The sequence below is a fragment of the Glycine soja genome, chromosome 10, assembly GCF_004193775.1.
Source record: "Glycine soja cultivar W05 chromosome 10, ASM419377v2, whole genome shotgun sequence".
NCBI classification, from domain to species: domain Eukaryota; kingdom Viridiplantae; phylum Streptophyta; class Magnoliopsida; order Fabales; family Fabaceae; genus Glycine; species Glycine soja.
In genome coordinates this window covers 50,732,113-50,745,111 of record NC_041011.1, presented here as the reverse complement: position 1 = coordinate 50,745,111, position 12,999 = coordinate 50,732,113, and the positions used below count along the sequence as shown (strand labels likewise).

General features: G+C 29.8%; 1 protein-coding gene across 8 annotated transcripts; it reads right to left on the bottom strand.

Annotated features, from left to right (window-relative positions):
* Positions 1–5,779: 5,779 nt before the first annotated feature.
* Positions 5,780–12,022, bottom strand: LOC114372451 (uncharacterized PKHD-type hydroxylase At1g22950-like). 8 transcript variants are annotated; one of them, XR_003658210.1, is made up of 11 exons: positions 11,712–12,020; positions 11,562–11,609; positions 11,160–11,336; positions 10,904–11,060; positions 10,708–10,794; positions 8,173–8,297; positions 7,517–7,635; positions 7,233–7,410; positions 7,065–7,123; positions 6,612–6,666; positions 5,780–6,200 (listed from the first exon to the last, which is right to left on the bottom strand). XR_003658210.1 is itself a non-coding variant. In XM_028330013.1 (10 exons), exons 1-9 carry the CDS (start codon positions 11,985–11,987, stop codon positions 7,100–7,102), a joined length of 1,191 nt encoding a protein of 396 aa, XP_028185814.1. In that variant the 5' UTR covers positions 11,988–12,020; the 3' UTR covers positions 5,780–6,200; positions 7,065–7,099. The 8 variants fall into 8 exon arrangements, 6 of the variants coding, with proteins under 6 accessions (XP_028185814.1, XP_028185815.1, XP_028185813.1 ...); XR_003658211.1 differs by having other exon boundaries at positions 7,069–7,123; XM_028330013.1 differs by lacking the exon at positions 6,612–6,666.
* Between the last annotated feature and the right edge of the window lie 977 nt (positions 12,023–12,999).

The window sequence follows — 12,999 nt, the reverse complement described above, 5'->3', positions numbered from 1 at the left end:
TAGCTAAACAAGAGAGGGCCAAACGAAATTATGTCACCAAGATTTGCAACACACAGATTTTGCATGATCTGCGGTGGGTCGGTGACTTGTGTTCAGACTATAACCACAATGGTGTTAAAAGACTAAACACAATTATTAAGGCTTTAGAGCTAATAATAAACTGACAAAACCAAATAATTAAAAAGTCTAGCTAAGGGCTATCTTAAGAATAACTAATTAATAAATTATTAAAAATTACAGAGATACATAGATAACGTTTTCACGTGATTATTTTTTTTTGTTTTTGATTTATTAAATACATTTTTCTAGTATCTCTTAATTATTTTCCGTAATTAAATTAAATTAATGAAGTGTATATGAAACTCTTTCGCATTGACCCAAATCCAATCCACACCGTCCAATGAGATCCGCGTATCTACCGACCACACTTTTAGTGGCTTTAAACAAGTCTGGGCAACAGACACGAAGCAACCACATGTTTTAGAGCAATCAGAGAATAAATGAATGATCATTACGTTTTAATTTCTTTTTTGTTAATCCACTGTCAACGTTTAGAAGGTCTCCGCTTCTCTTTCTCCTTCAATATATATTTTTTCTGAAAAAAAAAACAGTAAAAGGAGGCCAACTAAGTTTCAAAGTGTGGGAATTGAATTTTTTTTAATCACAATTATCTACCTAAGCTAATTCTACTCGGGGTGAGATAGGATTACTATCAACATAAAACTTCAAAGTGTGAAAATTGATTTTTTTAGAGATCAATGTATAATTTACTAGTGTCTGAGTAATTATAGGATTGATCTGAAAGAAGGATGAAATGTTAGAAGTTCAATTATCTACTAAAAAACACTAATAAAATATGAGAAAGGAATATGATTAAACTATTAAAGTGATGGTGGGTAAAATTTTTAATTTTCTTAAAAGTGAAGGATAAGATGTGCCAAATTGAAAAATTGGAAGTAAAATTCACCAAATTGTTTTTGAAAAAATTAGAAAGAAAAAATACAAATTTTTTTCACTATCAGTCTCAAAGTGATCATTACATGCAAGGTGTGTTTTCAGACAAATTAAAATCTAACTACAAAAAAATATTCTTTTTAGGTTTAAATATGTCTTGAATTTCTCATAAAATAATGAATTTTATTTTAAGTTTTTGGTAACAAAAGTTTGGTGTCAAATTCCCGATAAAATAAAAAAAAATTGTTATCTTTATTATTTTGTTTTAATCTTTTATCTAATATATATTTTTTAGTCCTTACAATATTTTATTTATTTTATATTAGTTCATTTGAAAAATATTTGATATAGACTAATAATAAGTTATGTACATATTTTAGGACTCAAATGAAATACAATATTAGAATCACTAAAATAAAATAATAAGGATTAATAATAATAGTTTTATTTTATTAAAGATTCCATGTAATTAAAAATCTAATTAGGAACCTAAAATAAAATTTATTAATTTATGATGGATTCAAAATATTTTTTAAAAATATTAGCAGGCTGACAACTTCACATACATATAAAGATTTATAGTAAACTCATTTATAAGTTTTCAGTGCTATTATAAGAAGAAAAAAAAAGTTTTGAGTGCTGGTAAGGGATAATTTGCATAGGCATATCTTCTAGCAGACAACAAGTCCCATCTTATATGGCAGTCCGAACAATTAGACCAATTACTAGACATTATAGTTTTCAATATGATTCAAAATTTATACTAAACTAGGCTTGTGTAGGAATATGATACAACCCTTCCAACAAAGACGGATCGAAAAGGGGATCAATAATGTCCGTAAGAAAAATGGACATTATACATAATAAAACCGAAATGAGTTGTAAGGCTAGCTCAAGTTGCTCTTAGGTTGATTTTTAAATAAGCAAAAGTAGAAAAAATATTTAAAAACAACATATTTTTTACACAAAAATATAGAAGCTAGTAAATAATGAATATATATATATATATATATATTTAAAAAATGCTCATACATAAAGTGTCTTTAAAATGTTGATTAATAAATTTAAAACATTTTTTGAGAAATGGTTTTCTATTTATTTCTACCATAATTTTCTGTTAAAACTTACTATTTATTGATTTTGCAAGTAAAATTCCTTAAGATGCTCGTTAGGAAAACTCATTTTTTTCTCAATTGAAGATTTTCAATTTTAGTTTCTTGGAAATCAGTATTCAAATCCTAACATTAACAAAAATAAAAGTTATTTTAAAAATGGCGCATTTTCGCATCATTTAATAATGCAACATATATCCACAAAACATAGGTTAGAAATTATAGTCATATCTGGGGCTTAAGAATGTCTTTTAATATTGTAAATTAGCTTTTATTCATTTTTTAGTTATTAACTAAATGTCTTAGTGTGGTGCGTTTTTTTATATATATTTTAGAGTTATTTTATTAGTAGTTTTATCCAAAAAAAAATTTATCATTAGTTAGATTATTAATGTTATGAATTTAATGTGTTTTTTATTATTATTGCTGTTGTTGTTTAGGTAAGTTAAATGCTGGAAAGGGGGTGAATAAGCATGACACGGTACTATAACAATTATAATGCATTAAAATTAAGTAAGTACTACTGTAAACTACTCTTTGAATAGCTAATGTCGTGACAATAAAACTGCTGCATTAAAATCAATAATTTGACTGATGACTAAATTAAAATTAAAAAAAAAGAGCAAACTAAGGAAGAAAAACATAAAAGAAAAAATTAAACGGAAACTAAGCAAGCATAAACGACAAAAAAGATAATTTAACCTAAAAATTCAATACAAGAATATCAATTTCCATAAAATATACTATAAAATACTCGGATAATTAATGTCGTACATGCATAGATGTCATTTATATCAACTTCTTAATTAACGCATAATAACTACTCTATATAATTACTTTATGTGTTTACATATCATTAATATTATGATAATTTAGTCAGAAAAAAAATTATTATGACAATTAAAAAAAACAAATTTAAAACATAAATTTCTAACAAACTAATTTATGTATTGGTTTAAATATGTCATAATATAATTAACACTATGTTATGCATGATGGTACGCCATGGCTCCCAAAATATCTTGATTGAGCTAATCTTATATGAATTTTGAAATCGCAAATCTAGTTTAGGTACAACGGCATACCTATCAAGTTCTCTTCATTACTTTTTTGTGCTTGACCTTGACATGCTCTTTTGATATGTACTGACCCTTGGCTACAGAAAAAGTGCTTTGAAGAGATAAGTAAAGAATTCAAAATCACACTCTACTCTATAATAGCAGACACAGCCAAATGGAGGAAGGTAAGAATGTTGCAAAAATAAATCTACAGAATGCCTCAAAGGTACATAGAATAATGGAATGCAGAGAAGAGTCGAGAAAGAATTTGGGTTGAAGACCATGGCAACAGAGAAAGCAATTAACAATGACAAGGACATTATATTGAGAAATTGTTGCTTTCAAGGTGGCTGGCAAGAGTAGTGAGTTGGCATTGTAACAAGGACAATATATTCAATATTTTAAATGAAAAAATAAATGTAACTATACGCTTAACCTAAGGTTTAGAAGAATATGATAATGCAATACTTGCTACGAAGCTTCAGGAAGTATTATGATGCAAATCCATTTGCCCAATCAATTAGTGGAACAAGGAGAGTCCGGAAGATTCTTAAAAAATTAGGTAAGGAAGACTCTTTCAATGGGTCGATCGTTCAAATTCATTGAACTGGTGGGTGACAATTAATAACAATAGCTAAAAATGATAAGAAACGTTAACATCAGTGTGCAAAAGTGTATTACTCAGAGAGCCACAATCGAGTCACGCTTTGCCTTTTAGATTAAGACCGAACGATCCCACGCTGTTGAGAGATACTGTCTGAATAGTTTTATAAATAGAATGTAATTTTCTGTCTTAATTTTTGGATTTAAGGTAGCTCTAAAATCTAAATTCAATATTAGAAACTATCTTAAATTTGTTATTGGACCACTTATCATATTATTTTTGCATCAAAATAGTATTGGGTATGGGAGGATGTATTAAGTAAAATCTTAGTCTACATTAACCAAACATAATGCATGATGAATAGTGTATAATAGAGGGCAACATTTATGCTATAAGCTACCTTTTTGTTTTTAAGTCCAAACCTAAATTAAATTTTAAACGATATGTAGTCTTCTTCTCAAATGAAGATTTACCTTAGTGAAATTGAAGAGAAGTAATATTAAATTTGTTCATGATTGATTGTTATTTGTCATGACATGACATTTTAAAATAGTTCATAATTAATTATTAGGATATAAAAATTAATTATTAGTATGAATATTGAGTTATTTTAGACAGTAAAGTTTAATTAATACCTAAGGTTTGAGTAATTTTCTGCATGCTTCTCACCATTTCAACATGGAAATAAATTTAAGTGAGACCCATAACTTTTCATTTTTTTCTCACTAATTCACCTATGCCAAACAATTCAATTTTTTTTTATCATCATTCCTATTTCCATTTTCCTCTTGATTTGTTATCTGTTTCTATACTATCAAACCAAATGTACAAGAGGAGGGGAAAAAGGGATTAATACATGAAATTTGAGACATATGACCAGCTAGCGGGAAGATCTCAGGTCATGTAGACCATAAAGTCAATGAGACACTTACTTTTGGTCTTTAATTATTTAAATGTCTCATTTTTTTACATTTCTTTGATAAAGTATTTATCATTAATTTGGTGATAAATTTTGTTATGATATGATGTATTCTTTAATTTTTTTTTTTTGTAAAGGCTACATTTTTTTTATAAGTGAGACTCTGTAATCTTAATATATGAATATAACTGTTATTGTAAATCATTTAATAGAAATTTCATTATTTATTCAAAAAAATTAAGAAAATTATTTTACATCTATCTTGAAATCTATCTCTCCTCCTCCCTAAAAAAGGCCATTGAAATTAGATAGAGTTTAATTTAATGAATGAATATATAATTGAAATATAAAAGTACTATTTTGGTGAAAATACGGATGATAAGATCACACAAAGTCATTTAGAAAAGTATTTTCCTATTGCCATACATCTAAAGGGACTAGAATATCTCTTGTATCTATTGTTTTAGCATCCATTTATAGGTTATTAAGATTACTGAACAACAAAGTGAGAATTGCTACAAAGGTTGATTACTTTTTTTTTTTTTTTAACCTCATCAACTACACTATTAACCTGCACCAATTCTACTTTCAAAAATGACGATTCCAAAATGGTGAGGGTGGCTGAGAAAAAGTTGTGAACGACAATTTAAGTTGGGATGGTGATTTAAGTAGTTCGACAAGTAACATTGGCCATAAGCCGACGCTAATAGTGATGGCTTAGCCTTAACTTTTTTGAATGTTGTGTGACATCAAACTTTTTTTTGGCTCAATGTCCATTCTATTGGTATGTTCAACTTAATTGCTTAATTTTGTGGTGTCGAAATAATGGCTGACACAAAGTCGACGTTGATACACATTTGGCGTCAGTTTTCACATTTTAGTGTCAATTTTTTATTGATGCCAAAATGCAAAATTCTTATTCTATTGGTTATTGAAAATGAGATTGTTTAACTCTATTTTTAGTTAGAATCAATTAGACAAATCTTCCTTGTTAACATAATGCATTGTTAGCATTCTAATGTGAATTGTAAACTACTATATAATTTCTTAACCATGAAAATATGATTTTTTGTGTTATAAATATAATATGGTACGGTGAAGAATGCGCGCGCGCATATATATGTGTCTTGAGTTTATGTTTACCTGTAGAAGTCGTGTTCAATTATTGTAGTGATAAGGTCATAAAACCAACATAGTTTGTCACAACTGAATCAAGTTGTCAAGTTGGCTACTGTAAAGAGTGAACTTTTTCATGGCATATTAAATGCCTTTTCTAGTTGCACGGTTACTTTCAGTCAAAGATGACAACACTGTCCGAATCAGTAAAGAAGCTCAATGGTGAATCAACTATACAAGCACGACTTGCATGTGAATCAACTGGTTCACGAGGCCAATTGCATTTCCCTCTTCAATAAAGAAACTCAATGTTGTGTTTCCAGCAAATTGAAGACACAATTAGTTCCATGGAAGATGACAACATTAACAATAAATCTTGGTCGTTGTTCCTACATGTAGCTCCTTCTTCCGTCTGCATTCTCCACACCAGCCGAATACTGCATGACAACATGAAGGTAAGATTGATGTATGTTGCTTCAGTAACGCAAGGTGCTATGCCGTGTGAATTTCCTCAAATTAAGTTATGCAAATAGCCAAATACCTTCTGCCCCAGAATGAAGAATTGCATTTCCTCCAACATAGGAACAAATGAAGCTCTTCTTACCAAGACATGTTTGGAGTTATGTATTTAACAAAGTAATTAAATAATGTCTGTATGAAATTCATATTACTAATGTAATAATTTTTTTGCCACTATCATGTTCTAATGTTGCCATAATGTCATTCATTTATGAATAATATGAAATGTACATTGCCTAAAAAAATGAAATGTATAACGTATTTGTCCATTAATATAAATTATTCAGCATAAATATAATTTTCCCAAAAAAGTAAGGTAGTAAACATACCCCTGATGCAGTTCTACGCTGCCACAAAAATTTCATTCTCAACAAATGGCGAACTCTAAACGGTAAAAGCCAAAAATTAGGAAAGGTCACTATGACTTTTTATCCTTAAAATCATTGAAACAAATAAGTAATTTTGAAATGTATATTTATACTTTTCTTTTTACTGCAAATACATACTTATACTAAAAAAAAATTCCCTTTCAAAAAGAAAATATTTATACTAAAAATAAATAATTTTTTTACTGCAAATACATATGGTATTTTTGCCTATTCACGTTAGATTCAAACCAAACCAATAAAAACTGGTGTCTATTGGTTCGGGTGTTCATCACGTTTAAATCCGATGAGCCAAACCCATGTCTATAACTTGCAACTTCAATATATTTCATTTTGTTAAAAATAATCCATAATCTAGAAACAGAAAAGAAGTTCAATGGTGGGAATAAACTATACAAACATAATTTGCATGTGAAAGTTCACGAGGCCAATTATATTTCGCTCTTCAGTAATTCCTGCAAAGTGAAGACACAGAGAGAATGAGTTTCATGGAAGATGACAACTTTAACATTAATCTTAGTCGATCCTTTCATCTCAAAGGCTTATATTGTTAATTAGTGTTACCTGTTTGGTGGCCATAACTGACAAACACACTCTCTCCGCCTTCTTCTGTTTGCATTCTCCACACCAGCTATAAAAATCTCTCTGATATCTTTTCAACTCTCTAAACACCGAACTGTGTGACAACATGAAGGTTGATGCACTAAGTAATTGACCAGAACTATGCCTATAAATTTGCAATCTAAAGTCACAAGGGAACGTGTGTGAAAAAATTGCTGCTTCAGTGAAACCAAGGGCTATGCTGTGTTAATTTTCTCCAGTAGTAAAAAAAATGGTAATGCAAATACCTTCTACACCAGAGAATTAAATTCATCCGATTCCCAGATGTTGTAGGTCTAGCACCATGCCGGTTACGACCAGGATGAAGAATTGCGTGTCCTGGAACATGGGAATAATTGAAGGCCTCCTACAAAGATATGTTTGGAGTTATTTAACAAAGTAAATGTCTATATGAAATTCATATACTCATCACTAATGTGATAATTTTTTGTTAATATCATGTTTCTAATATTTCAATAATGCTATTCAATTTCGGTATGAATAATATGAAATGTATAACTCAAATCTGTAACTCATTTGTCCATTAATGTAATTAAAAAATAAAGACTATGTTAGGATCTCATTGCTGGGTGTGAGACTTGAGTCTCACATTAGAGCATGAGATTTTGGTATGGGATTTATTGGGCTCTCGGTTCTCCAACTAAAACAGGTAGCTTTTGTGATGTGGTTCGAGTATAACTTTTTCAGCTTTTAGAAACAAGGGATACAAATGGGAGAGCCATCCAGAAAACTGAATGGGTATGAATCATCGACTGTCGGGCATTGCTATTTTCTATTTTAAGTTTAAAACAGAATTCAGATATATGCTGGAGATCAATGTAGTTAAATATAAATTATTCAGCATAAATATAATTTTCCCATAACAGTAAGGTAGTAATCATACCTCTGGTTGCGCATTTGATGTTACATGTGCATCACATCGAACACCCTGGAAGAACAGTTCTCCACCAGAAAATTCTTTTCCCAAGCAAACATTTAAGGTGACTTCTGCCTCATCCTCATGTAAGCCTGAAAAAATATTGCTCTTTAGATTTCAACAAAAGCATATATAGTTAATTTGATGTGAGGTAAACAGAAAGACACAGGCAGCAAAGAAAGTAAAGCACACAAGATAAACTTGTATACTAGACAAAATATGTACACATCAATCAAAGGTAAGCAATATAAGAAGGAAAAAGATCTAGCATAGAATTGAATTCCTTAGAGAAAAGTATCTAATAATCATGATTTGTTATGGATAAACGATTGAGGCGACATGAGACAATTTTAAAGTAAAAGAATAGATATATTTAACTTAATGGAAGATTAGCCAAAATAACCAAAGTATCATTGACAGTTAAACTGAACTTGAAATAATTGAGTCTCCATCTAATATAGTGAATGATAGAACTCCAATTGGTAAATGTAATAAAAGTAAATACTGAAGTTTGAAATCACACACAATACAACAATACATTTACTGTCCCAGAGACAAAAAGTCTCCAATTAAACAAATACACTTGTTCTCCCGGAGACATTACAGAGAGTACTCTGTCCACAAACATAAAATAACTTCACACCTTATTAGACAACCTACTACCAGATATACGGTCAAACTTAAAAAAAAATGTTTTTAAAGAAGCAAAAAGGATTTGCTTGTTACAAAAAGCAGAAAACTGTTTTTTTTTTAAAAAAAAAACAATTTAGAAAAACACATCAGAAAAGTAGTTTTTTTATTGAAAGAAGTGTTTTTTTTTTTTAAATAAGTTTAAACAAATGGATAGTAGAACACTCCCTCCATGCTTAACTTTGATAATTTAATCTTCACATCTTCACTAATATTCTGAACTTCAAATAAACTTTGATAAATTGACTTTCTCCTCTTCTGCACACTTGCTCATTAATTTCTCATTTCCAACAAAATCTTCTCAAAATTTTCCAATTTCTCATTTCCAACAAAATCTTCTCAAAATTTTCCAATTTCTCATCCAAACTAACCCCAACCCAAGCCTCAACTCTGGCTTTTCAGCACTTTCAATTTGATAGGGTGTGCCTCCCTATAAGGGAGGTCTATGTGAGAAGGAAGGCAAAAAGGAGTTAGGCATACATTATCTTTATCTTTTTAGGATTTAATTAGGATATATGTCAATTACTCTAATTATAATTAGGATTGGGGAAGGGAGGCAGAAACTATATATAGGAGATAATATTTAGAGAGGGGGAGGGAAAATATTCGGAAATTGTTTAGGAGGCTCCAGGTTCCTCGAATCACCTGGGTTATTATTGTTTCTCTTATTTCTTTATCATCAATAATAAATCAGTTCTGCTCTTTCTTCTTAATTTCTTGGTTTGGGTTGTATCACAATTTCTCTTCCAATTCATCTAGCCTTTATATCACACGCACCATGATCTTTCTCTTCACTAATCAGAAGAATTCCCTCCTTTTGATCTGGCAGGTTGGACCAAATTGATAGAACATCGATTGACAAAAGTAATAAAAGATAATATTGAAGTATTGAACACTGAAATCACACACAATACAACTATTACACAAATACAACAATAAACTTGTTGTCCTAGAGAGAAAAGTCTCATACATAGTATTCTCTGTCCACAGACTAAAAATGACTTCACATACCTGATTAAACAACCTACTATCAGATATATACCCCTAATACATAATTACTGGCAACTATTTTCTACACATAACTTCCATGACTGTCCTTAACTATCACTTCCTATTGGTGAACTTCAGTTATTTCAGATGGAGAATTTGGGAGGGAATGGAGGGAGGGGGGGTCTAAAGTTTTCATTTTTGAATTTCATGATAAATTATCATTTTATTCCTTCCATTCTAAAAAACTCTCAAATTAGAGAATATATACTTACTAATTTCGTACCCCATTGCCCAGAGGCTCTTCGCTATGCGAAGGTATGGGGGAGGGATGTTTTACGCAGCCTTACCCTTGCATATGCAAAGAGGCTGTTTCCGGATTCGAACCCATGACCAACAAGTCACCAAGGCACAACTTTACCGTTGCACCAGGGCTCGCCCTCCATTAGAGAATATATACTTGCAATGAAAAATTTACCTCCCCCCCGCAAAAAAAAAAAACATCCTTAGGGGTAAGATTGCATCCTACTAAACAGGCATACAAGGCATTGAGGCTAAAAATATAACAAAACCGAATATCTCAGTATTTCATACAATCTGAAAAATCTAATGCAATGTTATTTTCCAATCCTTTTGTAGCAGTCCAATAAAAGAATCAAAATCTGCAAGATTACAGGTAAATGCATATACCATCAAGAGAATGATTAAAGTAGATCAGATCAACATAAAACCATAAATAGATATGCTTGAAACATTAAACTCCATTTAGGTTAAAATTCATTACAGATTCCATCCAAAGCAGTGACCTAAGTTTGAGAAACATACCAAGTTCCACATCCTTATTAATTCCATATTCAACAACAAAACCATGGTGAGAGTCCAATGAGGATCCACCAAGTTCAGGGTAGAAAACTACAAAAAAATCAAATTGCAAAAGTGAGTCCACATCATTATATATTAGTTTCTTCATCTCAATCATAATTTTCTAATTCATTCTCAATAAGGAAAATAAAAAAATAACCTTGAGATATAGGACGTATGAAATCACACATAAATCTGTCAAGCATGGCTTCAAAGGCAAAATCATCAAGAATAACACCATGTTTATTTTTATTCATTGCATTAGGACGCATGATTTTGAGTTTGGTACCATGGACCCATCTTTCAAAATGATCCACCTACGCAATCAGAATTTTATAAGAACATAAAACACTAATATAGAATAGATAAAATGATATATATGCATGAAAGTAAAGGAGAGGAAAGAAATGTGATACCTCAGACATCAGTTTTTTACAAAATTGAGGTTGAAGCATTTCAAATGTATAAACTCCTTTACAAGGTTCAGCCATTATACTTCTAAAATTCGCTTCTGTGTTTTCTTTAATTGCTCTGAGAAATGATGGTACGAAAAAGTTCTCAGCATCCATAGTAAATATCTCCTTATGCAACGACTACAAACAAAAGTGAATACTAGTAAGATTGGAACATACAAAAAAGAGAGAGTATGACTGTTATCGATTCAGAAAATTATAATGTTAACATGTGCTGATTCCAAGTGTAACAGAAACTATCCCATGCCACAATTTCGGAAAAGAATCATAAAATGAAAGCATCAAAATATTCAATTTACAAATGAACAAAAAAACTGTCATTTTTCACATGTGTTGAGAACTTACTGGATAATTCAATATGATCTTTAGCCTGTATTCCCTCAGCTTTTGAATCTGTTGAATCAAACATAGAATAACAAACTAAACTATAGCTTATTGATTAACAGGGGGAATATAAAAAAAATGAAAATTTGAATTAATTAAAAAAAGGGGCACCCAGTTGCGGTCATTCTCAGGCAAATAGCGAAGAAGAATGTTCCTGATGTAGTGAAGCTTAACATCGCGTGAGAGGTTGAGCATATGAGGAGGCAAATAGTGCTCGAGAGAGGCGAAGAGATTAGGATTGAACTCGAATTGAAGGTCGTCATAGTTTTCGGGGTTGTGATCTCGCTTAGGGCTCATGCAGAGCCAATTCACTCCTACCCCTCCATCGGAGGAGCCGGAGGGTCCAGCTTCCTCCAACGACCTATTCTCATTCTGCGACGACATCATCGTCTTTTCACAAACAAGAAAGGGTCCTCACTTAATATTACAATCAGGTTTATGATTAAGTTAAAATAAAATAGTAATTTTATAATTTAAAAACTTTCTTACATCCTGTAAAAAAATATAAATTCTTTCGTTGAAGACTTGCAATCGGACATTCAGTGAAATTGTTTAAAGTTTGAATTTTTACATAGGTGGATCTCTTTTAGCAATTTTAATATATCATCTCAGTAATATTGATATTATCTTTTTATTCTATCATTTTTTATAATCTAAAAGTTTTATTTTATCATGTACATCCCGAATTTGGGGAAAAAAAAGTTGGGGTTTAAAAATGGTATATTTCAAAATATATTAAACTTAAATTAAGATATATTTTGAAATGTATATTTCAAAATAAACAAAATCATTATAAATATAATACCATGGTATATAAAATATTATCTTTTATTTTAATCTAATTATATTTTAGTTTTAACATATTTATTTAACGTATCATCGAAAATTAATTTAACTAATTAAAATGGTGAAAGAAATAAAAGAAATAAATGTACATAAAATTAAAAATTAAACTAAAATTATAAATTTTCAAAAATTAAATAATTAAATGTTTCTATTTTAAAATAGATAATTAAAATGTGAATTTGTTAAATTAGAGAGTCAAAATTATATTTTAACTTTTTTTTAAGTAATAACATCACTCATATGTCAAATTTTTATAATAAAAAAATTATTTTTTATTACTTATTCATATGTCTTATTATTAAGTTTATGATAATTTTGTTATTAAGTTATAATATTTAAGAATTAATTTAATATTAAGTTATAAAGTTTAGAATCAATTTATTATTAAATTTATGAAACATAATTATTATATTTTTTACACACGGAAAGATAAATCAGAATTTTCGTTGGAGAAACCAGCAATAGTTTTGTTCTTTAGCAACCTCATTTAATAAAGAGAGCAAAATTAAGGAATGTGCCTTTTCTTCTTGAGAATCTCACCCTTGAGATTATT

Bases quoted from the DNA above. Each gene is read 5' to 3' on its own strand.
- LOC114372451 (XM_028330013.1), bottom strand. From the start codon at position 11,987: ATGATGTCGTCGCAGAATGAGAATAGGTCGTTGGAGGAAGCTGGACCC. The intron at 11,061-11,159 runs GTATCACATTTC...CTGATTGCGTAG, and splicing joins GTAAAAAACTGATGTCTGAG to GTGGATCATTTTGAAAGATG. The intron at 7,636-8,172 runs GTATGATTACTA...ATATCTTTGTAG, and splicing joins CATCAAATGCGCAACCAGAG to GAGGCCTTCAATTATTCCCA.